This window comes from Erithacus rubecula (genome assembly GCF_903797595.1).
Source record: "Erithacus rubecula genome assembly, chromosome: 2".
NCBI lineage: Eukaryota > Metazoa > Chordata > Aves > Passeriformes > Muscicapidae > Erithacus > Erithacus rubecula.
The window spans coordinates 53,281,419-53,309,207 of NC_136685.1; the positions used below are offsets into that span (position 1 = coordinate 53,281,419).

Consider the following 27,789-nt stretch of genomic DNA (forward strand, 5'->3'; position numbering starts at 1 on the left):
CACCAGGGACAATGCTTGTAGTGGATTAAACTTCTTTTGATGGGCCCATTTAACAACTCTTGCTTCCTCACACTGCAGCATTTGCAGATGATTTGGGACTGCAGGCTGCCAAAAGGAGGTTCCAGAAAGTATCATCACCCCAGTCCCTCTCTGTGCTCAAACCACTGTTTGGGTGGGCACACAGTGAATCAAGGGCATAAAGAGCTGGCTTTCTTTTGGCAGTCATGCTGTGTTATGTCAGCTGAAAGCATTAACTGCAGCCTAAATTAACATGAAATAAATTGCAAACACAGCCTGGGGTAGTAATGGCACCACAGCCTGTATTTTCTGTAGATTAGCCCCACTGCCATTAGCAAAGTGGTCCTTATGCTGGCTCTGCACCAGCACAGGATCTCTCCTGCATAGAAATGATGTTGCTTTGGACAGCTAGGAAACTTCAGAATGATATACCTGAATGGGGCAATAGTGAAACCAGGTCCTGGTGAGGCACAAAATTAATCAAATTTATGTGTAACTTCATTTGGAGAGTTGTGTCTCTGTGTCTTTTATGAAGCCACCTACAGATGCTGCTTTTCTTTCTGTCGTTATCCACAGGTAGCAGATAGTGGTCCTTGCTGGAGGCACTGTATTTCCACATCAGATGGGACAAGTTTTCCATGCTCCAAAGCTATCTTTCTCCCCTAAGGCATCAGCTCCCTCTATAATATTTTCATTACTTTTGGGCTGTCACTCAGGATGACCACTACTTTACAAACTTGAAAAGCCAAGAGGAGGTCGAGGACTTACTGGGGAGGCATTTAGGGATTGAGATCCTGTACCCACATAAACAGACAGATTAAGTAATCACTAATATGCTAGGAAGACATTTCATGATGACACACGCCCTCACAAAGTCCCATAGATGAACCATGCTAGACAGACATTCATCCTACCTCTCCTCCAATGGCCCAAGCAAAAATGACTGTCTCACATGTAAGAAAAGAGTCTGGCATGTTGGGATGGTAACACTCATGCCCATAGTCCAGAACACTGTCATTCAAATTGCTGCTGCACTGGTAGAGCAGGATGTGGTGCACCAGGTTCTCGTGGCCTTTCTGGATCAATGGCTCAACCTATCAGTGGTAAAATAAAAAGGAAGGGGGAAAAAAAGAAAACATATCTCAGTGTGACTATTTCAATGCAGGTATGAAGACAGGACTAAAAATTCTATGGCACTTTTATTTCAAAAGAGGAGACCCTATGTTAGGTCATACTTAGCATGAGATGTAACCCCAGCACTCTACAAAGTCAAGGAATGAAGTTTCCAAAGTTTTCATTTTGCCCTAGTACATCAATGAGGGGCAGGAAAGACATTCCAAATCTGGACAAAACCTCTACTACAATCTTGCTTGTTCTCTCTTCTCCCATTCTAGCCTTGCACTGTCACTTTTCTTTCTCCCTGCCCAATCTTGTTTAGCCACATTCCAGCAGAAAGGGGGATACAAACCAGCTGCAAGTGTGTTCTGCTGAACCAGCTTGGTGTCTGAACTATTCAGAGGTTTTCATCCCTGTTTCTGCCTCTTTTGTACTATTTCAAATTACAGCTTCACATAAATGCTGGATATCTAGGGTGAGCCTGGAGGTATACCCCACATTCATCAGCAGCTCAAAATAGACTTTCAAATTTTTTTTGACAGCTACAAGAAATTAGAATTATTATTTTTTAATTCTGCTCAGTTGTAATGACTTTACCAACATGAAGTCATTCTTGAGAGGTTGGGTGCTCCTGTTTGTGGCAGTGATGAGCTGGAGGGCTCACAGTGGTGCTCCAGTGCCCCCAGTATAATTAGACCACAGAACTTCCATGTAGACTAAAATTATTTAATTTCCATGTAAGTGTTCACTCTCTGTTTGGATGGGTGATGTTAAATCATCTCTGTCAGAGATTATGTCCCTGGGGCAAATATGAATACTTTTGAAAAGAGTTATTTTGCATTACAGAACAATCATGTTCCACAAAATGTCAGCATACAGAAGACACTATTAAAATGAAAGGTGTTTTTCCCTTGCTTTTGCTTTCAAAGATTTCATGCTATTCTAGCATGTCTAACTTCAAGTTCAATAAGATAAAGATTAATATTTTCACAAGAAAAGTAAAGCTTTGACAATGCTGCTCTTAAGATGCAGGGTGCCATGTAGTATTGACTTTCAGTAATAGGAAAGAGAAGGTTACTTTAACCAGAAAAAGAATATATATGCATCCTAAATTTGCATCCATTTCATTTTGCAAGCATATTCATGTGCTACTGGAGGACAAGAACAGGGTAAGCAGGAGCAGTTTATTACATTATTAAAATATTGCAAACACAATTTCTCTCTCTGCATTTTGTTCAAACTTCTAGATTAATTACAAAAGAGGAAGGGTAGGAGGAAGCAGCCACAGCCTGTGTGCATGAAGGCCACACTTGCTGACATGAAGCTTTAAAGTACATTGAAGCTGGGCTCTTGGGGAGTTCAGATGCTGCTGAGTACCCAGCATGTCCACCCAAGAAGAGCACAACCCACCTCACTGCACTTAGAAATCAGTGGAAGGATGCCAATGGATTCAGATGCACCAAGGTTTTATTCTGGAGGCAAGACTGAAATACTCCATAAGAGATCATCTGTACTGATCTCAGTAATCCCAGTTGCAGTTAGCATTACCATCATTGTAAATTACTGCACTATAGAAGTAAAAGGTATTTTCGAAGAAGAGCCAGTTTTTCTGTGAAATAAGAATGTATTCCTAAATATATCAGACTGAATGACAAAGATTCAGAAATCCATTCCAGCTTGATGTTGCTTCTTCCTCTGCTCCATCATACACCATTATATTTATCCAAGTACTGCAGAGACCAAACACAGTCATAACATGGCAGCTTATACATTAAATACCAGAATGTATACATACATACAAGAATTTTGAAACCCTGCATACTGTGTATGCTAGTCAAGGAAATGGTTATGGGAATATTATCCCTATATCTACCAAGAAAAAAGAGAACTTTTGTCCCAACATGAGATATTTCTGCCTCCTGCTATGAGATTCCAGCACCTGCTGTGCTTGCAACCACTACTTCAAAATCAGCTTCCCTCAAGACAATGGGACATCACCAAAATTAGAAACTCACATCCTGTCTTTGGTTTTTAGTGTCAGCTACCTAAATAATTACAGCACTTCAAAAAGCAGCTTTGTTCAGCTTTGTTAAGTGAAGAAAAGAAAAAAAAACTAGAACAAATCCTTACACAAATAATGAAGAGTAGCAGTGAAGTTATGCTTTTCACACATTTATACTACAACTAGGTTAAAGAGAAATTTCTCCTTCCACTTTTAAACAGCATATAAATAAGAAAGAAAGAAATAAAATATTAGAGTGGTCAAAATTCTAACAAAAAAAAAATCTTAGGAAAATCTCATTAATCCTGCATTGTTCCAAAATGTATAAAAATATTTTAATGGCTAGCTCCCTAAGGCTCACAGCATTTTTTTTTTAAATGAAACAAGAGAAGGAAGAGGACCAGAGCCCTTAGACACTTCTCTGATCTGAAGAATAGCTAACTGTATTTACTTGCTAGAATAACATTGGCAAAAAAGAAAATTAACAAAAATACAGTCTCATACTCTATTGTAGTGTTTAGCTGGAGCAGGGGTTTAAATGTTCCCTTCTACATCCCAGGTGAGTGCTGCCCTATTTACTCAGCTATTGGTCATTTCAGTTTATAGAATAAATTGGTTATTTAAGCTGACTCACACTTCCTCTCTGACTTTCCACAAAGAACATCTGTACAGATCACTTTGCTCCAAGCCAAAAAGAAACTCCCAAACCTCATTTTTTCCCCCTCAAATAAACAAAATCGTGTTTTCTGGCCAACCTTACAAGTAATGATGAACAACAAATGAGTTTTTCAAATAAGGCTAAATTCCTCAAATTCAGGAAATGATTAATGCATTTAAAAGTGCACATAAGTAGTCCTAGGTGTAAAATTAGCTTCTAAAGCAGGTATCTATATTTAAGTATCTAGATCAGGCTGGCCTGTAAACCAGAGTACTTGTACCTCAATGAAAGATAACATAATTTTCAGAGCTCTACTTTTCCTGCCATAATGATAGAGGACCAGCTCTGAAGAGTTGCCAAGACCATTCTGTTAATTTGTGCAACTTTTAGGATACTTATGGAAAGAAAATAATTTGAAGTGGCATACTAAGGCAAAAAAGTGAAATAGACCCCAAAAGAGGTGGTAAAAGCAGGCATAGTACATAATAGTCATTAAACTATAATAATAATAATATATAAACTATAAGCAGATTTAAGTGAACAGTAAATTTTATTTGGATTCTTATTTATACACAGCCTTGTTTGCTCTGGTCTCTTACTACAAGGGGACTCTAAAATGACACTTTGAGCCAGATAAGCAATAATTGAGTAATTTAGATGGGTTGTAGTGAAAGTGGGAATCCACCTTTCATTTTCATTAATTATGAAGAAACCTGTGACTTTGAGCTGTATTTCCTTCCTCTGTCCTCACCACTTCCTACCAACCTCTTGTTGGCCAAAGAAGTAAAGAAAGAAACTTAAAGGAGACTAAAAAGGAATTTGCATATGACTACCTATCTTCCCCATTTTACTTCATTCTTTGAGGCTCATCTGTGGAATTTCCACTGTTGCTGGCATGCAAGGAAGACCCAGCTGTCAGGGTTCATCTCTTTGCTGTGTTGTGAATAAGCCTGCAGAGTTACTGCACCACCGGGCACCTCGGTGACTTCTTCCCCTGCAGGCAAAGAACATTTTCTGCTTGACATTTCCTAACTGCCAGAGGCATGGAGAACAAAAGCCCTACATCCACTCTACATCAAAATGCCCAAAGTGTTTGGGATTGCAAAACATAAGTGCATGCAACAAGGCACAATCTCTCCTGTTTTTCATGAAACCTGCAGGAAGAAGATCACGGTTTATTATTCATGATTATTTGCTCTATGCTTCTTCCTCTCCATCCTTCTTGAAAGCTTGGCCAAAAAGTCCTTCAAACTGAGCACACTGACATGCATGAACCTGACTCCCACTAACAGAGGTAAAAAATAATAGCTGTACCATAAACCCTCAGCATTTCAAATCAGGGTTCCCAAGGAAGGAGGTATTTTAAATACATCACATTCAAATGTAAGTGAAGGCACTACCTTCAATCAAAAGGATGGGTTATGGTCATGGTGCTTGGTTTGTACTCATTAGGCAGGCTGAGAGGTTTTACAGAGCTCCCTTCATGGTACTGAACCTTTTAGGACTTGTGAAAATGCTGATTTTCCAAAAAAAAAAAAAAGTTTAAAATTTCCTGGTCATCATAATGTTAAACCAAATGATATATGTGCTGTTCACTTCTCACTTTAACAGAAGCCCTATTTTAGGCAACAGGCTGACATCACATGAACAAAGAAAATGTTTGTATCTGCCAGGACTGGCTTACTCATCATCAATTTTTCTTCCTCTCCTCTCTGTTTCTTATTATCACTTTATCTATTACACAATCTGAACATTGTCATATGTTTTGGGGATTTTTTCCCTTATAAAAGAAGCCAAAATTTTAACATTACAATGTGTTGCATTTCAAGCTGATGATAAGCAGGGTCAAGATACTAATGTGTGTATTAAGTAAGAGGCAAATGCATACATCTCAAGTGGTCCAAGAAGTTGGGTTTCCTTAGTTAAAAAGGATCCCCAGAAACATGAAAGTCTTTCTTGCTCATTCCTGTTTTTCTACCTTTTTAGTTGTTCTGATTTCTTTGATGGTAATAAAGATGGTTTGTTCTTTATGCCTGCTGTTGCAAATGACAGAAGCTATTCAAATACATCCATAGTCTCACCATAGTGTCCCTATTTAGAAAATATGGCCCACTAAGTGTCAGAAAACAAAAAACTGACTTTATTTTTGCATATGGAAATAGCAACAGGATCCTGATCTGTTTGCAACAATGTTTCTACAATAATGTATCAAAGAAAATAATTATTTTCTTTTTTCTGGCTTGAACAATCTTACATTTTAAAGACATGATGGTACAGTATACTACAATATAAATTATTCTGAATAAGGCTGCAGCCTTACACAACACCTCATGTAGGTAGACAGTGGTGACACAGGGAAGAAAATGTAGTTCTTTAGTCTCAAAACAGAGAGTAAAAACTTGATTTTTATACTAGCACTGCTATATCTAGGAGGGTTTCTAGTCTGTGGTTGATTAATTCATTGATATGAACTTGCCATATCTCTAACTTAGAGACTTTGGTCTTTGTACTTCTGAAAATGTGTATCAAGCACATATATTAAAAAGAACTATCTGACATAGGAAGCTTTTTCAAAGGGTAACATGATTTCTTCTCATTAAAATTCATCAAGATTTTTTCTGAGTTTTTCAAAATGCAATTGTGAAATGATCAAATATTTATCGAAAACATCACTTTTAGGGTTTTCGATTTTTCTTCAGGAAAGCAAATACTTAAAATATTTGCCTTTTTAAAGTTGGGTCTTTTTCAGAAAAAAACCTATATATTCCAGAAAAAAACTCTCAGTAGTATGGTTTTATTTTCCTATATTCTGAAAGAAAACACCAGACATTTGCTGCCTAGAACTGCTGCTTGCACAAACCCCAGAGGTGTGCTGAGCTAAAAGAAGAGCGGGAAACACACCCTGAGCTGGGGTAGATGCTGAAGTCCATGGCTCCAGGGCAGACCAGAACTTTAACACTGATAACAAACAGCCATCTCATGTTACTAGGAGAGCCTGCCTGCACCAGTGTCACATCTGGGACACGAGTCTGCTGCCGACTTCCAGCCCAGAGTTAAGGCACTCTGGGGTCAGGCAGGGACCACCCTCCCCATGCTCCCACCCTGCCCTGCCTGTCAGAAAGCATTAAATTAATGACACACAGTAGTTAGAGCTGGAGGAGGCACTTCCAGTGGTCTGCTGGCTGTAGTCCAGCATGGACTCTAATAGCTGCTGTAATCTTTCCTGAGATCATTTGCACTTGCACAGCTTAGTGCTCATTTCTGTTTTCCTCACAACCCAGATCCTAAATTCAGTCATCACCTCTAACAAATTCCTTTAAATCATTCTTTATTCCAAATTCTTCTGAGTTTATATTGTGCTACTTGGAAAGATGTCTATTTTGGTGAGTTAACTTCAGGAAGCAGGGCAAAGCCACTGCTTCTGGGTCCCTCATGGTCATCAGGGATGATTACATCTGAGGTACAACGGGAGCATTACTGCTTAACTTGAATTGTCCTTCTAAGGCAAAAATGTTAACCCAAATTATTCTCATGGACATTTTTCATACCTTCCAGCTGGAGAAAAATATAACCTGAGCATTTGGTGACAGCTCTTGATTTTTGTATTTAAATGAAAAAGGAGATGTAGACAAGAAAAATGCCCAGGCAACAGAAACCATGCCCAGCCCTAATCTCATAATGTGACTAGGTAAGGTTTCCTTGGAGGATAGGAATTTTCCAGGCTGAAACTTCCATGCAATTTTAGACATTGAAACGTGTGTGATTTGTACTTAATACGTGTGGAGGTTTTCTTTTACCCCAAAGTGATATTCAAATGCCAAAAATACTTTTTATTTGAAATAACAATGTTCTCTGATTGATTGATTGATTGATGGATTGATTGATTAATTTAAACTGTCTTGTTGGCATTTGGGCTTAAGTGGTTTTGGATATTCTTTTAAACATAGAACAAAAATTCTAACATCACTGAGGAGGAAAGGTCCTCACCAAGTGAAAGGAAAATCTTATTCAAAGCACAGATATTTCCTATTCTGGGTGTAAAAAAAGGATTTGTTTATTCTGTGACCATGTTGTTCAACTAAGGCTCTTATTTAGGCTTTATTAATATACTGCATTAAGAAGTAATTACCATACCTCTGTTGCAAGCTTTAGATTTTTTTATTGGAAAAGAATATGTACTTTCAGGTAAAATTTATCTGTTGCTGTGCTTTTAGCTTGGAGAGAAGGCTATATATCTAAATTGACATAAATCCTTCTATCTCCATACATTGTAATCACAAAAATCCAGAATTTTTGCAGGTCACTCTGCTGAATAACTTAAATATTTTAATTGAGAAAGTGGAATCAAAAAACATGATAAACAATAGCCAAAACATTTGAAAATGTGAGATGAGTTTAGAACTTGTCCTCTCTGCCTTTCAGGCCATTCTTAAATTCTTATTCCTAAATAATTACCTAGAACTCTGACACTCATAAGGAGTCTCAGACTTTAAAGAGTCACAGTAATTTAGACTAAATCCAAAAGAAGTATACCTCAAAGAAATACCAATAAAACATTGCTTCTGCCTGACGTATGCCTGAAGATTTAAGATAATGCATTTAGTAATAGTTAAAAACTATAACCCTGAGGAGCAATCTCACAAAAAGCTCAGGTCAAGCAAGAACATGTTTCATTGGGTGATGCATCCTGGCAGTACACTCATTGTACTCCTGAGCAGCACAGCCACTGGCAGTGGCTGCAGTCCTCAGGATGGCCAAAATCTCAGCACAGCTGACTGAAAGTTGAATTAATTGGCAATTAATCACTAACACAGTTACTTCCTTATGAAAACAGTATCATAATAAAGTAGTATGTAACCCAATATGTTTCAGGTCTAAGGCCGAAATGGGTAGGCAATAAAGACTTCATATTTATTCAATTATGCCATAGCAATTATCTAGAAACCAAAATGGTGGCTGTCACTTCACAAAACAGAAAGACACAGTTTCAGTCCCAGCAACTTAAGGCCCATAATGGAGAGGTCACAGCAGTGCAGGAAGATGGGGAAAGGGGGTTGTGGTCAGTTCATCACACCTTGTGCCTCCCCCTGCTCAAGGAGAGGAGTCTTTCCCCTGCTCCAGGGTGGGGTCCTTGTCATGGTGACAGTCCTCCATGAGCTTCCCCAGTGTGAGTACATCCAATGGGCAACACTTGCCATGAACTGCTCCAAGGTGGGTCACTGTTCTTGGGATGCAGTCTTGCAGGCACAGCCTGCTCCAGTGTAGGCTCCCCACAGGGTGACAAGTCCAACCAGGAAACCTGCTCCAGTATGGGCTCCTCTCTCCATGGGCCTGCAGCTCCCTGCCAGGACCCTGCTCCAGGGTCCTTCCCACAGATTCACAGCCTCCTCTCAGGCATCCACTGCTCCAGCTGGGCTCCTCCAGGGACTGCAGGAGGATCTCCACATCCCTGTGATCCTCCAGGGGCTGCAGGTGGATCTCCCCATCCCTGTGATCCTCCAGGGGCTGCAGGTGGATCTCCCCATCCCTGTGATCCTCCAGGGGCACCAGGTGGATCTCCCATCCCTGTGATCCTGCAGGGGCTCAGCTGCCTCACCCTGGTCTGCACCACAAACTACAAAGGAATCTCAGCTCCAGTACCTGGAGCAGTTCGTGCCTCTCCTTCTGCACTGACCTTGGGGTCTGAATAGTTGTTCCTCTTGCATGTTCTCACTCTGCTATTCACTGGCCACAATTACATCTGCACAATAAGTCTCTTTTGTTCTTCTTCTTAAATCTGTTATCCCAGAGGTGCTCCCACCATTTCTGATGGGCCCAGCCTTGGCCAGTGGCATGTCCATCCTCTGCTGGACATGGAGGAAGCTTCTGGCAGCTTCTCACAGAAGCCACCCTGTAGCCCCCTTCCACCAAACAGGGCCATGCAAACCCAATAGAGTCTGCTATGTGTGGACATGGTGGAGAGGCCTTTTTCTGACCATTGTCTGTCCCTTTTTCCAGTGTTACTACTGTGGAGTTTATGAATCTGTGCTCTGTTCATAGTGTGACTACTGTACATTGCAAGTGAAAGCAAAGACAGAGAGAGTCATAATATCATTTTCTAAAAACTAACACCAGTAGCTGGTGTTGCAGATTAAAAGATTGGTGCAGAAGACAAATACATGAATTAGATAGGAATAGAAAGTTCTGCTCCATTTAAACACCATTGGAGCAACTTAATTTGCCTTACTGAAAATTTGTTTAAGATGCTGCTACAGTGTGATTTGTCTGAATTAGAAGGTTGCTCTTCAGAGACAATGCCAAGATGCTAGTAGGACCAAGCTAGATTTGTTCTGTGATCTATCACAAGCTCCATCAAGTGTGATTTTGCTACCTATGAGCCTGCTGTTCTGGTACCTGCACAAAAGATGCTCTGGAACAGCTCATCTAAGGCCCAATGCTCCCCTGAAGGGTTTTGTTGCCTGCTATGATAAGATGTGCTGGATGTTTGGCTGCAGACAATTTTGCTATCTTTTCAGTGCATCGCCTAGTCAAAGGTTTACTTTAAAATTATTATAAAGCTAAGGATGAGGAAGAAAAAAGTAAAGACATTGCACAAGACAAAACAGGGTTAATAATAGCAATGATCTCCTGAAGATCACCCCACAAATCTTCTCAGAATTGGGAGGTAAAACCCAGATATCTTCAAAAAATTGCACTTTCTGATTTTCCATGCTTATTTTTGGTCATATTTAAAATAAGGCTGCTGTCATCTGACTTTTATTTAACTCAAAAAATCACAGAGCACACATATTTTCCTACCACCTGCTGGTGTGGTCAATGCATTGTCATGATGGATGAATGTTGTTTTTATTTAGAAAGCAAAAATCAAAGAAAATTGATTAAATTAACTAGACATTCAATGTTGCTGATGACAGAAATGAAGTAAATTACTTTTGCATACCAAGTATGGAATGAATAAATAATCTAGAAATAACTTAATTTAAGAACTCTTATGGTTAAGATACACAAGTGAAATGAAAGAAGACTATTGCAAAATAAAAATATGTAAGAAATATAAAGTTTGGTAGGACAGTAAAATCTGTGATCACAGAATGGAATAATACCTTAAACCATTTTGCATATGAAAAAAATTAGCAGAATATGAGAGAATAATGTATTTCTGTTATTTTCTCAGACAGTGCTTGGGAAACTTTTAATTTCCAGCTGTACAGTTACATGAATCTTTAGCACTGCAAAGTCTAATGGGCCAATTCAGGCTTGCATGGAAGAGCCAGCCCTGCAGATCAAAGGGCAGAGAGCTTACAAGCTCTGCAGCATAAGATGATTGTTTGGTTGCCAATCTAATTTGCTGGGGCTGAAATTGCATTGTAGGGTAATGCATGGGAAAATATAGAACATTTTTTTTATGTCAGGCTGTATGATGCAATTTGCTAGAGTTATCACATTTAGCAAAATAAAAAAGTTCAGGCCAGAGAGTAACAAGCAGTTACTGTCTGGTATCACTCAAGTTAGAAATCAGTGCCCTCATTTAGGTACTGCAGGCTGCAAGCTGCCCTTCTGGCTTCCAATCAATCAGTCTCTTAAACTGGAGTCCCTTTGTATTTTCACACTGGGGTCTTTGGTATTACTGAAACATTCCACTGTCAAAAAGCAGAGTTACCCTTGGCAACAAGTGTTTTGGAGTTTTTACTTCCTTATCAGTTTGCCCCAAAAGAGAGCATGAAGATTAACTGGCAGCTGCTGGTGTGTTCTAACACAGGCCTTTCTTCAACTGAAAAGAGGCTCCCTCCTCTAAGGATATCAGCAATGGAAAACTTTAGTGCTGATATAAAAATATGCCTAATGTAACACTTCACAGCTAAGACTAAGTAACTAAGTTTTTTTCTAGTTATATGATTAGCCTGCTTCACTAGTCACATCATAAGCTTAGTGCCAAAAAATTACACAGGGTTGTGGTTGAGAAAAGATCATTGTCCCATAGGCAAATTTTTTTTTAAAGTATTATTTTGCAATTTTTGCTTTTATCACAGTCTCTTCTCTCCCCTGACCTTTCTAGCTGGGATATTTCTCCCCTGATTCATTAATCTGGGAGTTACTCACCCAATACAGGCTGGTGTTCTGGGTTCTCTCATCCATCAGTGAGAGAGAGATTGAACTATACAAGGAGTCCTTGAGCTCATACTTTTCTGACAAGTCCTCTAGGATGATACAAACAGCTAATTTTTCCACTGTAAGGTCCATTAAGCAGCTATATAAGTCAAGTTGGATGAGAGGAAGACCATCTCTATAGCTGAAAATTTACTGAAAATATGCTGCCTGGGTACTCATGAGTTACACTGAAGAGATACTGAATTTTGACAACACAGCTTAGCCCCCAGTGTGGAGCTTCTTCCCCATTTCAGCAGAGCTAAATCTGCTCACACCATTCTCATAAGCAGGTTCAACTAATTCACGTGGAAGGACTGCTTTATACAAGAACAAAAACTTACAAGAGCTTACAAAATGCAACTACTATCCTCTTTCCAATGCCAAATGCCCTCTAAAACAGGATGTCCTATTTTAAAAGTTCTAGTCTAGAATCAGAAATACTTTATGCTCTTGGACATAGCCACATCACAGCATTTCTTCTGGTATTTCTCTGCCTATACTAGTTTTTAAATTACATAAAAAGTTTAGAACTAAGGAAAAAAGAATTATCCTTAGAGAAAAGACATGCAGATACAGCTAAGTGACTGTACTACCCAACTGGGGGTTTATTTTATATCAAATGTTTTTCTACTCTTTGCGTAAAATTCAATATTTGGCACTTTTTGACTAGGGAATTATTACTGATGAAGCCTGGGGAACTACTTCTCCTGAGAAAAACACAGTGTTTTTAAAAGCAATTAAGAAAACATAGGGGGGAAATTTACAGTGTTGGAACTCGCACAGGCATGCTATGCTGAAAAGCTTCACACAAATAGATTATGGCATGCCTGGCATGTAGGATATACATACCAGTATTTCACAAGTATATGCTCTAAATTTGCAGTTTACACACAGAATTAAACAATTCATCAGGTGGAGAGGGAGACCATAGGTCTACAGGATTCTCAGAAAATCTAGAGGCAGTAGAAGAAACACTGAATCTTTTGGTCTTTTAATTGCAGCAGAAAAAACATTCAAGCACATGGAAGATGTGCAGATGTAAATGTGAAGACAGAGTAATGAATCCATAGCAAATGCAGTTATTTGAATAAGCACTACAGTTAAATTGAAGTGACAGAGACATGGAGTATTGAAACAAAAACTAAAGATAGCAATAAAAAGGAGCTGCATCTATAGAACAACAAGTAGAAAAAGCAGTTAAGAAGAAGTTTTGAATATAAAGCAAGAGCTTTATTTACTGAGACACTGGGAAGTATTTCTTGTGAATGTGAGACAAATTTTCACTTTCTCGCTGCTGGCAAACATTCTTCATGATGCCTGCTCACAGCAAGGAAAAAATAAATTCAGCAAATAAACAGAAAAAAACTACCGGCAAATAGTCTTACAACTTCACAAAATAGAGAGATGCGTGTCAGCACACACATATCAACACACAGGGACAATCATGAAAATTGGACACCTGAACAGCACAAAAATTACAAGATTTCCAGAGATCCAGTTGGCTGCCACTGAATTTTTTTTTTTTAATTGTATAAGCAAAAGAAAGTAACAAACCAGGGAATTTCCAAGGGGGAGGATGCTGCAGAGACCTGTTTTCAGGGTGTGCTCCCTGGGATGATCATCTCTGTTTCTGTCAGCCTGCTCCCAGCCCTGGTGCAGTGGTGCCTCTGCCTGTGCAGCTTCCCACATCCAGGAACCTACCCTCAGCATGGCTTTAGCAGGGAGACAGAAATATTTTCATGCAGAGGTAGGTGTGTGGACCTGCCTGTGTGTCTGCTCTACCAGTGGATCCTGCTCTCCCTCCTTCTGAGTGATCCCTCTGCAGTGGAGTTTCTTCCTGAGGTGCAATTGGTGAAACCAGAGAATTTTCTTCAGGATTGTGATTAAAAGACACATTCAGGACCGATCAGAATAATGACATTTGCAGAGAACTGCAAATAATCCCAGCAAGACATAGTCTTAAACCCATCACCAGAAAGTCTGGGCTAATAAGTGGAACACTTTTTTCTAAGAAACCTGCTTCTGAGAAAGCTCCTGGCTGACTTCTGCATATGAGAAAAGTGAAAATCCCTTGGGTAGTGAGCCTGAGGCACACACCACTGCCTGAAGCTCAGAGCAGCAGAACAGCCCAATGCACACATAGCTGCAGGAGGAGTTTGCAGAGAGGCAGCCAAGTGCTCTCCCATGTGAAGAGCAGCCAAGGTCCACCACTCTGGGACCACTGCAGGACCACCCCGAAAATATCTGATTTGAATGCCTCCAAGCAATCCCTTTCATCTGTTCTGCCTATCTTTTCAAAATTGTAACTGGTTCTGTTAATAGAAAATGTTTTATGGATCACTATTGTCCCTATTACGCTCTGCTATTGAGAAACTGTCTTGTTCTGTTTCATTTCTTAGCAGGCATGTTATTATGAGTTGTCTCTCCAGAAGGTCCTGGAGGCATGAGAAACAGAAGGCATTGTAGGGACATGTAGGAAGCACAGTCTCCTCCCTGAGGAGAATGTTGCAAGAAATGTGAAACAAAAGGAGATTTAACAGAGATGTTCTAAACCTGGCTGGGTGCCCCCTTATTGCAGTGGAGATCTGTTCTTCATTAGTAAATCAGCATAAGGGGAAATTACCTATCCATGCCCTTATTCTACCTATGAGATGAACACAAGATTACAATCTTATCTCTTGCACAATTTGTGTATCATGTAGAGCAGCTTGATCAATGAAATTGTGCTGTTTCCCATTTCCATTTTCCCATGGAAAGTACCATGAGTATTGTGGAAAGAGAAAGAAAATACCTAAGGTCTTACATAATTTCATTAATATGGAGATCACTTGCACTAGTTATTTCTTCATCTTGTGCAAACAGAAGAAATTAAAACCCTGCTGCAGGTGAACCCTAAGACCCAAGTGTTATCAGTTACCCAGCTGTGGCACCATACAAAACATATTTGTAAATACCTTAAATATACTCTGGGTTAAAGCATAATATTTTTTAAATAATTCATCTTCAATAGACGTCAAAAATTATTTTAAATTCAGAATCTGAATTCAGAATCTGACATTTGTTAACCATAGAAAATTAAAAGTCTTGATGTCTACCTTTAATGACAGGTCTAATTTTTTTCAGTTTCCTTCATTATGCCACAGACAAATTTGTACCCTGTCTACACCTTTTTTATTCTGTCTGTGAAAATGAGATGTGTAGGTTTGTGTTTGTGCTACAGAAAGAATCCAGAATCAACATCTATGTAAGTATTTGGCTAACCCAGACAGTTTGATCAGGCCAAGGAGCTCATCCGCCCTCCCCTTTGTGAAACTCAAGCTCTGTTTGCACAGCTAATATCTTCCCCAGTAGCCATAAGCCCCATCCTTTGTGTACCAGCAGGCTTTAGGAAATGTTTAATCACTTTACAAGAGCACATAGATACAATTCCACAACAACCTTCCATGTGGCATCTAAATTTACAGGAAAATGTAAGTCATGCCCATGAAAAGAAAGGCTAAAGGAGTGTTCCTACTTAAATCTTCTCTCTTTCTTACGTTTTTCTCTCTTTAAAATTTTTTAAGCAGCAATATGAAATTTTCTTGCTTTTCTGAACATGGAAAATCACCTAGGATTCTTCTCTAATTTTAACTTCATGAAAAATACACTGATTTGAAAATACAATTTCTAAAACTTTAATATTCTTTATACATTATTGCAAAAATAAAGAATATAAAATTATTCTGAAAAATCAGCCAGTGTATTTCTGAGCTAAAGTCTTGTTTTAGCTTTAACCAAATACTATTTTTTAAAGACTGAGCAACTGTATGTGAATTCATGCAAAGCATTTGGAAAATAATTTCAGAAATTAAACATAGTGAATACTTCTAGGGAACTTTTTAGCAGAATAACAAGTACCTAAAACTTCCACCAAATTTAACAAAACTAAGGATCTTGACATGCATATTGTAACACGAGCAAATTCTCCATTTCATATATTGAAAGTAGCTGTGACAAATTTTAAATGTGATTAAAGATCAAGTACCTGAAGGCAGCAATTTCTGTTCATTCTGATAAAGTGCAGAAACACACAATATTTCAGAGTAATTATAGGTATTTATCATACAGACATTGAGATCACAGATTAAAGCTCTTGGAATTAATCGAAAATTGCAGTCTTACTGAATGCACTGAAGAAATATGACTGCCAATAGTAAAAAAAAAGAAAAAAAAAAGAAAAAAAAAGAAAAATAAATAGAATTCTACACTTAATGCAGTTATGGGTTGAAAGAAATATAAAGATGAGGGCCAGAACTATCTCACTGTGCTATCTTCAGCAAATTAGAAAATTAAGAATTTGTAGTTTTATAGGGTCTTCAGTATATTGCTTTTGGGGAGAAATGTGAGAAACATCTTTCCCTCAGCTTAAGCTTTCAATTAAAAACAGAAAGAAAAGTTATAAAATGTGTTATAGGAAAACACGTTTATGCATGTGGGTTTTCAAATCACCTAACATCCTGCTGAGCCTTGTGTGAATGTTTATTCACACATTTTCATTATTTTTAAAGTAAACTACAATGCTAATCTCTTTCTTAAATAATAATATTAAAGTTTTAACTGCTGATAATACCGGTGTGTATTCTTATGTGATGTAACCTTGCTTGACATTGGTCACAAGAAAGATGACTGGAATCAAGTAAGAACCTGGCCCTTTATTTGAACAAACATTGCCATTTAATTTTTTTAAAATTTTAAATTACTATCTGTTAAAAGAAAAACATTAAATTCTTATATAAAAGTAGAAACTTGATGCAACATGCTTTTTGACAATTTTACTTCGTCCTTGCCAGAAATATTTACAGACAGAAATAACTTTCAACCTCATTTTCTTAAGGGAGAGAGGATGAAGGAGAAAAGAACTGTGAGAAACAGGTTCTGTCACTATGCATGCCAGTGATCAGGGCACACTTGAGCCAGGTTCTGAGCACACATATGCAAACACTTGATCCATATTTCTGAATATGGACAAGAGGGCTTGTTCCTTCCAGGAAGCAGTGGAAAAATCTTCAAAAGTGCAAGGACTGATTTGAAGTGGAATTATTATCTAAATTCCTCTGAATTTTCTGAGTGTGAATCACTCACCTTTGTCACGTGATGCTTTTCATGTTGCACAGGAATCTTGAACATTTGGCACCAATACGTTGTGTCTTTGTCTGGTACAGGCACCTGTCTTAATAAAAAGGGCAAGAACCCTGTCATAGAAGTACTATCATAGAATCACAGAATGGTTTGGTCTGGAAAGGACCTTAGGGATGACCCAGTTCCAACCCCCTTGCTTTGGGCAGGGACACCTTCCACTAGACCAGGTTGGTCAAAGCCCCATCCCTTGAAAACTTCCAGGGATGAGGCATCCACAGCTTCTCTGGGCAGCATTTCCAATCCCTCATCAACCTCATAGGGAATAATTTCTTCCTTATATTCAATCTACACATAAAAGTAAGTCCAAGGCTTTGGCTACCACCTGATTCCCATCTCCACAGACACCCACAACATGGAGTAACTTACGTCTTTGTTTGTCAGGTCAAAGTAAGGCGAAGAGGCAGACGAGAGCTCCTCTCTCTCGGGGTTCAGCAAACGCAGGCTCTTTGTGCCACGATTAGATCCGTGGTAATTTTGGCCTGCTTCTCCCATATCTTTGTGGTGGTAAGCCCATATTACCCTCACTGTGCTCTCCTGAAAAAACAAAGCAAATAGTCCACAAGGGATAGGAGCAACATCTTCCTCACACAGCTCCTATAATTCCTAAAATAGCTGTGACATAGGTGTATTTAAACTATGACAATGTATTCTAGAAGAGCAACCATCTACCTACACAATTTGGCCTTTGAAATAAATGTTTTATACTCAATGGGTTAATTGGAAATAAGCAGAAATTAAGTTGTTTTCTAATAGATTCCTTCCCTAATGTTGTGAACTGAAATGATATCTTCAAATGGCAGAACAGACTCATAAAGAAGTAACCAACCAAATGTATTACAAACATTTTTCTGGAAATGTTACTTATTTGATCAGCAATCAGAATGTTCTCCCCACCATCCACAAAAAAAACAAAACAAAAAAAAAAAAACAATCCAGGCTCATATCTGTGGAGATGTGAATAGCTTCAGTGAATTGCTGTCCTTAGATATTATGGAGACTTAATATTCAATTACAGAGCAGATTTACGCCTTAAAAATCAATCTACAACCACTGCACAGATCAGTTCTCTATAAACCATTCTCAGATTACAATAATGACCCCTGAGACAAAGTGCTATAATAAATCCTGAAGTGTCTCAAAATGCTAAATTATACTGAGAATTTGGAGCAGGTGTCCAAACCAGAGATCCATTGACTACCTGAAAAACTGGTGGTTTATACAGGTGGGGCTTGCTTCCTGCATTTTCAGCCTCTCACGTTGCTATAATTGCATATATTGTAAAAACACAGAAAATTAATATAGTGCTTTACTCCTATAGCAGTGCTTCCAAAAGAAGTAGTAAACAAGCCAAAGCATAGAAAGCCTTGCAAATCTCTCTAACCTGTCATTTCCAATACTGAAGTCATCAGCTTCATGTGATTTCAAATTACCCTTAGAAAGTAGCACAGCAATCCCTAGGGCAACAGAAGTATTTACCATGAAAATTATTTTACCATGGAAAGTTTTACCGTTATTTTTTTTCATTTTCAGTTTTGAATAAAGAAATAAAACAAACAGACCCTTTAAATAGATCTTCTCCATTTTTTTTACAATCTGTTTCTAAGATCAATTACAAGTTAGTGCAGAATCTTAAAAGTATTTCTCAATTTGGCCTCTCTTGAATGGTTATGACTGGCATATAGGACTTGATGGCCCAGAGGTGTCTATTTCAAGCCTGTGTACACTTGTTAGAAACTACAGTAAATAAAGTATTCAAGTAGAAGAACAAAGAAAATTGAAATAATGGTTTAATAAAACTAGCACAAGTATTTTACATGGTTAATTTGAGCAAACAGATATTTTGGACTTTAATTCTGTCCTCTTGCTAAAACATATTTTAATTACCAGCTTAATAATCACATATACATTTATCCTGTATTAATTACTTCATCAGAGGCCCTTACCGTTATGCTCTTGTCATTTGTGTCACAAGTGTGCAGCTCTCTGCTGAAAGCCAGTATTGTATGTGTACTGTTTTCCATGGCATATTCCAGATGGTAATCCTGTTGAGGGTCCTTTTTTAGTACTCTGTTTTCATCTGTAAAATAATCCTATTATAAAAGAAAGGTGGTCCATTATTAAAATCTAATATTAAAAATTAAACTCTATGTCAGGTACTGAGCTTATAGAATTCTGCAGCGTCAGTTTGAAATCAAACAATAAATTTGAGGTGACACTGAACTATTTTTTATACAAAATCTTCAAGAAAGCAACTCTCCATGGTAAAGAGCTTAAAGAATTCCTTAAGTAATTTTAGCAATGTGCTGCCTGTGTGTAACTGCAGAAATAAAGATTGGACCCAGCAACCAAGAAGCATTGTTTATCATAGCTGGGATGTCATGAACTCCAGGAGAAATTACAGAGAGAATGAAATTCACTTAATATTTGCTTCAACAATAGTGTCACTCCTTTTTTTTTCCCACAACTTTTCCTACATTTTTTTCTTTCCCACAAAAAACAAACCTCTTGAATGAAAATTGACTGGAACCAGAAACCCTATGGCTTAACTAGCAGGAAAAGTGTTCATTTCATACAAAAGCTGCTGGGATTAGGTTGAGGTTTTGGAAGAGGCGAGGGAGCTGTTTGTAAGAAAGATGCTTCCCATGCACGTTGTGCAGAGCACAAAGGGCAGCACGGCAGCAATGTCAGGTCAGTGACCTCCTCACCCCGGATTCCTGCAGCCCCCTGCAGCTGGGACCCCTCCCTGCCTCCCCTCCCACCCTGGCCACCAAGGAAGGGCTGCCCACTGCCTCAGAGGCACCTCCTCTGCACACCCTCCCTTGAGTTTTAGGCTGTTTCTGCCAGGCTTGGGGTGGGGAAGGGTCTTTTAACTAACCAATGTATTCCTCATGCCAAACAGGCTACTGGCAGACACCAATAATTGTGTGGTGTCTTTGTAAAATAATGCAGCACTGTCTGGTCCCAACAGGCATTTATATTTTTTTGCAGCTGTTTGGACCTCTGTTCACTTTTGGAAAAATTTCTAACTTTCACCTTCCATTAAGGTTGAGGTAACCAATCTGAAAAATAGTAAAAAGTTATGCCCAAGTATTTTGATACCAGTAAAAAAATAACTGAAATTTCATTAACTCACTAAAAGGTCCTTTAAGAACTGTAATCTTAAATTTAATTCCACTCTAGAAATCTGTGTGTGGGCAAGACACCAGAGAGTTCTTTTCCTGTCACCACTTCTTACAAATACAAATGATTAAGTACATACATGAGAGAATAGGCAGATGGAAAAAGAATTACTAAAAAGAGCAAAACACAGGCCTGGGACCTGAAAGAAAGTGAACTGATGAGTTCTATTTGCTTAGAGAAATAACTTGGATTTGCTGTTTTCCAGACAGAAATAATAAGACTTGTTTTGTGATGGTTCTTTGAAGATAGATGCTTTATGGGATCAAAACACTCCACTTTAGCCCTGCATCAGAACTTGGAAAGAGGCAGTGCATTGCCTATAGATAATACCATTCCTGCTCCAAAAACATGCTTCTGTGGAATCTCTGCTTCCATCTTTAAGTTAGTGAGCATTTGTCTGGACAAGAAATGAAATGTTGTGAGCATCAGTTTTTATTGAAGTGTGATATCTTCACTCTAATGTCACCTTAAATTGGAGGAAGACATTCTTAGTGAATGCACCCACACTTTGAAATACTGAACAATACAAATCCAAGAGCAGTTTTTGCTCATCAAAGACTCTGCCTGAAACCAGTGTGAAGGGAAGCTGAGAAATGTGAGGAAAAGGTGTGCAAACGCAAATGTTTTGTTGTGAACTTCATCATTTCATCACAAGTCTAAAGGACACAGCTCTAAAAATAAAATCAAATCATGTAACATGAAAAAACACACAAAAAACCCACCCCAAAACAAAACAACAAAAAGCAGCAAAACCAAAAAAACTTGAACAACTCAAAATTCGATTGCTCAACTTCTCACATGAAAGTGGTTTGTTTTCCAGTTTTGAAAGAGAAAAATGCCATATTGTCCAGGAACCATATGAATCTCTCTGTTCTCACAGAAAATTTAAAGTCAAACTATGTAGACTTTGCTCAATTTACTCATCAGAGCTTTAAAGATTTTAAGATGTACTAGTGTTCAAAACAGAATGAAAGGTTTTCAAAAATGTTGACACAGTGACAATCTGTGATGCTACATCTTTTTCAGCCACAATTTGTAAAAATCTGCAGTATGGAAAAGTAAAAAAAAATGTTAAATATATCTATGTAGATTTATGTCTGTACCTTTATGCATATTCTATGCTTCCTTTCGGAGTAGGAAAATTAAAATAAAATCCTGCTGCCAAAAGTCCTTGTGCAAATGTAACCAAAACCATCACATTTGGACTGCCTACACTCCACTCTTTTGTCTAGTCAAAGGAGAAAGCTGTATATTTCTGAAGGCCTTTGGAAAGTAGCAGTACAGAGTATGGATCTGCAGAGGCCAGAGAGGGTAAATTGGGCATTTGGGCTTCAGCTAAACAAAGGAAATATAAATTTAATTTGAAGCTCTCTCAGGTCTAGACTACTATAACACAGAGCTCATCCAAATTCACAAGTTTCACTTATTTAATTCTGTGAAGAAAGGAGTGGGATGTTTTAATCCACAGCATTACAGTGCTTTGATATCTACCAAAGATAGTTCTAAAATGGGCTTTGTACTGGAACATTTTATTCTTCCCAAAAAGCAGGAAAAGTCTGTAACATGCTACAATCTTTTTTTTTTACACAGATCTGGTTTTGTTACCCCACAGAGCTAGCAAATCTGTCTCTTGTAGGGTAGATTATACTGATATAAGTCTTTGGAATTTCATGGAGTCTCAACAGATCTACAATAATGGTCAAGTCCTGAAAACTGGATTTCTGAAATGCTCATGTGTGTGTGGACAAATCCACAATATGAATTTATGTAATGATTGAGTACTTGCATTCTCCTGTTTCTTATACACACAAAAAATAAATATCATATGTTTAATGAAGAGTAATATTTCAAATTACACACCAGCTTTACAGAAACATAAGAATTAGTAGAAGAGAGGAGTGAAGTGACTACATTTTTCTAATACGAATATATTTGGCTGTTTAAAGACTAAATGTTTAAAAAAGCTTCAGCAGTGTTGGTCATGCTACATGGTAACAAAGATGTCTATTTCAGGGTTTACTTATGTGAATTGTTTACATGTGAAACATTTAAATTTTTTGTACTCCCTTTGATAATATTGCATAAAAAGGCATATTGAACTCTGCACTAAGTTGTGCAATCCACCAAATAATTAAGTATCTCCTTCCTCACATTACCTAAAAGTTGAAACAACATATGGAAAATGAAAAATCTTCCTGACATTACAAGACATTTTATACTCTTTTCCAGATGTGAGGCAGATCATGTTATACTGTTTTTCAGATACCATTAGCCTCTCTCCTTCTTAAAAAAATATTTTGTGGTATATATGGTTTCTGATTTCTGTTCCACGAACAGTCAGGGAGAGTAATTTCTTAAGGATGTAGAAAGATGCTGGTTTCTCCTTTGAGAATGCAAGCACAGCTGCAGAGGGAAGCCTGACCCCAAAAGCCCTTCCAGCTGTCATCACAGACTGAAACAGGTGTTTATGGCACTCCCTCCCCAGATCTTGATTGTTTTGTTTATGATATCCATTTCCCGTCCTAAATCATATATATACCACCTTTCCACCTCAAGGAGCATGGAATAATTCTCAGATTGTGGCCTTATCCAGCAAACACCTTGTGGGCTCAGTTTGTGAGGAACTCAGCCACCCCAATTTATGTGTGCTGCCCCTCCTGAACTGGGCCATCACTGCTGTTCCAGAAGCAGTCTAACACTTAAAAGTGGAAAAGGAGACAAGTCAGGAATGGGAAATTACAGGAAAACAAGCTGGGTTTCAACCTGTCCTCACTGATGCTATGTAGCTAACCCATGGGGTTTGAAACATCCTGGTTTAGAGCAAATCTGGGAGGAAACTTCTGAAGGGGTCCCTCTAGAAAGCAGATTCAAGAGGCCCCTCCCCCAGCTGGTTCAGGAAAATATTTCCTTGGAGAAAAGTGAAAGAAAACTGTTTAACAAGCAAAGTATTCACAAGCATAAAAAATGAATAATATTAACAAATAAAACTTCTCACTGTTCCAAAGAGCTGGCAAATTCAGAAAGTGCCTGTCATGGGGTGCAGCTCAGCTTGCTCAGTCTCTCTCAGTCCCTCCTGCCCTGGGAAATGCTGCATCCCAGCCCTGGTGGGACGCAGGTGGGAACTCCTGGTGTTCTTCTGGGCTTTCAGTCCAGAGCAGAGCAGGACTGAACAGTTCCAAGAAAAAGAAAAGCCACAGTCTGAGGAACTTCTCTGCCTCAGCTAGCCTAAAAACTAACTAAAAGTAAAGGAGAGCTCTCTCCTGCTGTCCATGCTGCAAAAAACACAGTCCATGAGCAGGAATGCTGAAGCTCTTATCCATGTGTTTTTGAATACAGCCACCTTAGACAATCCATCACTTCTCCTTCTCCCCTCTTCACTCTCAGATCTAGTTTTAAAGGTGCAGAACTTAATATCCAGCATAAACAGAACAGAACTGGAGAAAAAAGCATCATCAAGTCACCCCAGGACAATCCCCAAATTACCAAGCTGATGCCAATGACCAGGACCAAAGAGAAGCTTGGCAAAAAGGATCATGAAGCTGTAACAAAGATGAAAGTTTGTGCAGGAGAGGATTTATCTTAGTATAAATAGGGTGGATAAACTGCTACGGTAAGGAATAGAACTGAATAAAACATTTGTTTGAAATAATAACCAAGTTATGCTTTTCTGGGTTTCCAAAAGAATAACTGTGGTTAACATTTCTCTTTTTTTTTTATTGTTGCATTCAATTTAAATGGAATCCTGCTGTTCAAGGTTCCAGAACACACTAGATGTTACCACCTAAAAGAAGCTGGTTTTACACTGTATTTGGCAAGAACCAAACAGAGCATGAGTTTACAAATAAGCAAACCAAACTCTTCTGCAACCTCAAATAGATTTCAGCTTGAGTGTCAGGCAAAGATCGTACTCTGCTCTTGTGCTGGGGAAAAGCAGAGCCCACTGACAGCACCCTAACATGAAGCAGGAGCCTGAAAGCATCACTGTGCTCTATAAGAACACCTTGAGAGCATTCCAGTTGACTGAACCAATCTTGAGACTGGCTGAAATGAAAAAATAACCACACCAAGTGTACAGCAACAGCAATCAAGAAGTTGCAGTAAGTTCCTAAAGTAACTGGGATCAGTAAGTTCACAGCCACTGTCCCATGAGCAGTCTGTTTATAATTAGTTCACTAATTTGAGGGAGGGTGGGGACAAGTTGCATTGTTTTTTTGCTGGGGTTTTTTTTTTGTTTGCTTCTGGTTGTTTAAATGGGTGGTTTGGGGGGGAGTTAGGGGGCTAGAGTTTTTTGTTTTGCCTTTTTACCTACATATCAGATTAACATGAAGTGCTTCAGTTCTTGCTAGGAAGCCTGGATCTCACTCACACAGGCAGTTTTGAGAATCTGGACACAACAGCTGGTACAACTCAAATCAAACTGGCTGACATACACTAGAGTGTGGATTATTTACTTCAGGTGCACTACTAACTCTGACAAGGACAGAAAATTTTTGTCTCAAACAAATAATTGTGTGTGTGTGTCTGTACTTTAAATGCAGACATACACATATACACAGAAATGCACATTTCTATTTGTGTGTTTACAGAAACAGATTATGCCTGTACATGTGGGTGTATATGTTCATGTATTTTCTTCACAAAAGGAGGGATTCTATTTTTTATATATTAAACACAATTATTTACTTAGAAATTTGCTTTTTCTCATTCAGACTGGGTCACTTGAGTACACTTCTGGATATTTCTTATATCCAGTTAAATGCTGACCAGGTGGCCTACAGCTGGCAGTGGCATCCCTTTGTTTCTGTGATATCCCTGAGAAGTAAAACATATCACTTTCTCTGCACAGAAACTTAGCACAAGAAGGTGTAAGAGGCACTATTGGCTAGAAATACCATATTGCATATTGACATGGATAATATGGCACTGTGGTGGAGTCCCAAGGCTCTATACAGGTCCTTACATCAAGAATAAATGTTAATTTAAGAGTTTATATTCCAGTTATATCAGAAGATATAAAGCTAGATTAAAGGCTGTCCTAACACAAGGAGACTAGACAAAACATGTAACAAAGTATTTTAAGGAAAAGAAGATCAGTAAGGAGGAGATACTGCATGATATGATCTTAGAGCTGCATTTTATCACAAGGAACATTCCTTACATAGGAGCCACATTTATCCAGTACAAGTTTTCTGGGTTTAATTACTTTAATTACTTCAATTTTGAGGGAGATTAAAAACACTGAGGGGATTTTCAAGCACAACAATTAGGCGTACTTGTTCCCAAAATTTCTGGATCTGCCTTAGAAAATCTCCCTTCTTCTCTTTCCTCCTTCTGTGACACTTGTTTGTACTGGGAATTAAATCATCCCCCCATTATTTTAAGCCTTTGCAACATTCACAGTGTCTAAAACTCCATATTTTTGGGAGATGTGAGAAAACTTCATTTTCTTGGTGTTTACAAAATTCAAAGGAGTACAAAAAATACGACAAAGATAAAAAAACAAACAAACAAAAAAAAAAAAAACAAAAAAACGAAAAGAAAAACAATCGCAACCAAACTCTTGAAAACAGTCCCCTGAAGGCCTGCAAATTACAAGCTTCAGAATTCTTCTCATCTTTTGTTCACCAACTGTTGCTTCCTTGTGTTAACTATTGTACCTCTCAAAGGGAACTACAAAGCACCCAGCCAGTGGAGATGTACACTGGAGTGTCTCTTTATGCCCCACATTGAAGCCAAGAGGGAGACATTAGTCATCTGGAGATTCTGCCCCAGTGCCCAAAGGCATGAAATACCTCCGACAAAACACCGACTGAGATATGTCAGTGTGGCACTCGCTTGCATCTCTCTCTTGGTGCCTTTCAAGTTGTTTTCTAAACACTTCTTTTGTTGCTGTTGGCATGAGTGCACTTAAAAGCGGCATGTCGTTAAGTGCTGAAAATGCTCACTGTTTTCTGTCCTTTAAAATCTCTTCCAAGTACTTCCCCGTGAGCAATTAAGCTAACTCTATGGGATACATTTGATAACAGATATTCTTTAGTTTGGGTGACAGTTAACAAGCAAGGCTCTAATGAATAATAAAGTACTTTTTAGTGACACACAGTCCCTATTCACCCTGAGTAGGGACTATTTTTGTGCAAGTTCAACAGAAGATTCTAACAATGCAACCCTCTTGTATAACTTGCACAAAATAGGCATTCATCAAGGAGGATTACTCTCCCCAAAATGGGGCTCTCAGCAGCTACGTGCTGTGGGTGGGGATGCACAATTCCAGACAGGGGTGGAGACCAAGGAAAAGGCATGGGTCTAGCAAGAAAATGCATGCTGTGTCAATTCATAAGCACAAAAGAGATGCTTTAGGGGAAAGAAAGAAAAAAAAAGGGGGGGGGGGGGGGGAAGAGGAAAAAAAAAAAAAACCAACCAGAAAATAATGAAAAAAAACTAGATGAAAAATCTGAGGCTGCCCCAAGATCTTGTATGAAGAGTAACATATGCTGCAAATGACCATGGAAATATTTCAAGGTAACATTTTGTTAAGAATAAACTCTCCTAAGTCCAACTCCTCTCTATAGAGACAAAGGCAGCTCCCAGCTTTCCAATACCGACCCCCATTGGTATCTTCTTGTTCTCAAACATGCTCAGCCAAACACCACACAATCTGCTGCTCTGACACACAGTAATGTGTGTTCAATGATCTCCTTTTTCTCCTTCTGCCCGGTGGAGGTGCCTCCTTCATGACAAAATACTAAGTCATGCATGGATGTATACACACATCCATGCTATGTCCTCTGCATCCTCCCAAAATATGTTTTGGTTCCCATTTCAGGCATCAAACTTTTGAAATATTAGGACAGTAAATGCATAATTCCCTGATCATACCATTGCTCTTCAAAAAGATAGTCTAGTACACCACTTCTTTCATGACATCATAACACTTTTCATCCTGATATATTTAGACAAAACTCAGCCACAGACTTCCAAATAGTTTCAGCCTTTCCTTATGTCAGACACTCAGATTAAATACAGCTCAAATACGGAAAAGCAAACCAAAACAAACAGCTCATTCCATCCAAGTTGAGGATACACTGAAAACTGGAAAAGTAAAACCCAACCCTAGATATCCAGGACTTTGAGATACCAGCTTTTTTCGAGGCAAACGCTGCCTGCTGATGGTGGGAACAGCATTTACTTGCTCTGAGAGGATGAGAAATAAATGCCAGAGAAAACGTTTTCTCTCTTTTCTTTGAAATCTCTCTGGCAATTTTCCTCTACCCCAATACATGGATCTTCCACAGACAGGAGAAGTATGTGTGCTTTTACCCCAACTGGCAGCTGTAGTCCAACTATATTTACATGTTAATTCCCAGAAGAGGACTCTCACCTCTGAGAACACTTTCTATTTTTAAAGGAGGAGAGAGAATTTGGGGGAGGGGGAATAGCAAAATTGACCCAAGGGACTAGCAATTTCAATGCCCACTTGAAAGGCTATAAA

At 38.6% G+C, this 27,789-nt stretch overlaps 1 protein-coding gene across 1 annotated transcript in view; it reads right to left on the reverse strand.

Moving 5' to 3' along the window:
• Positions 1 to 27,789, reverse strand: part of MOXD1 (monooxygenase DBH like 1) — a 47,413-nt gene that overhangs the window by 16,444 nt on the left and 3,180 nt on the right. The window contains exons 2-5 of the mRNA XM_079297576.1: positions 19,064 to 19,210; positions 17,487 to 17,654; positions 17,064 to 17,147; positions 933 to 1,112 (exon numbers count right to left, since the gene is read on the reverse strand). Of these exons, the coding sequence (XP_079153702.1) occupies positions 933 to 1,112; positions 17,064 to 17,147; positions 17,487 to 17,654; positions 19,064 to 19,210 (579 nt within the window). The remainder of the gene's footprint in view (positions 1 to 932; positions 1,113 to 17,063; positions 17,148 to 17,486; positions 17,655 to 19,063; positions 19,211 to 27,789) is intronic.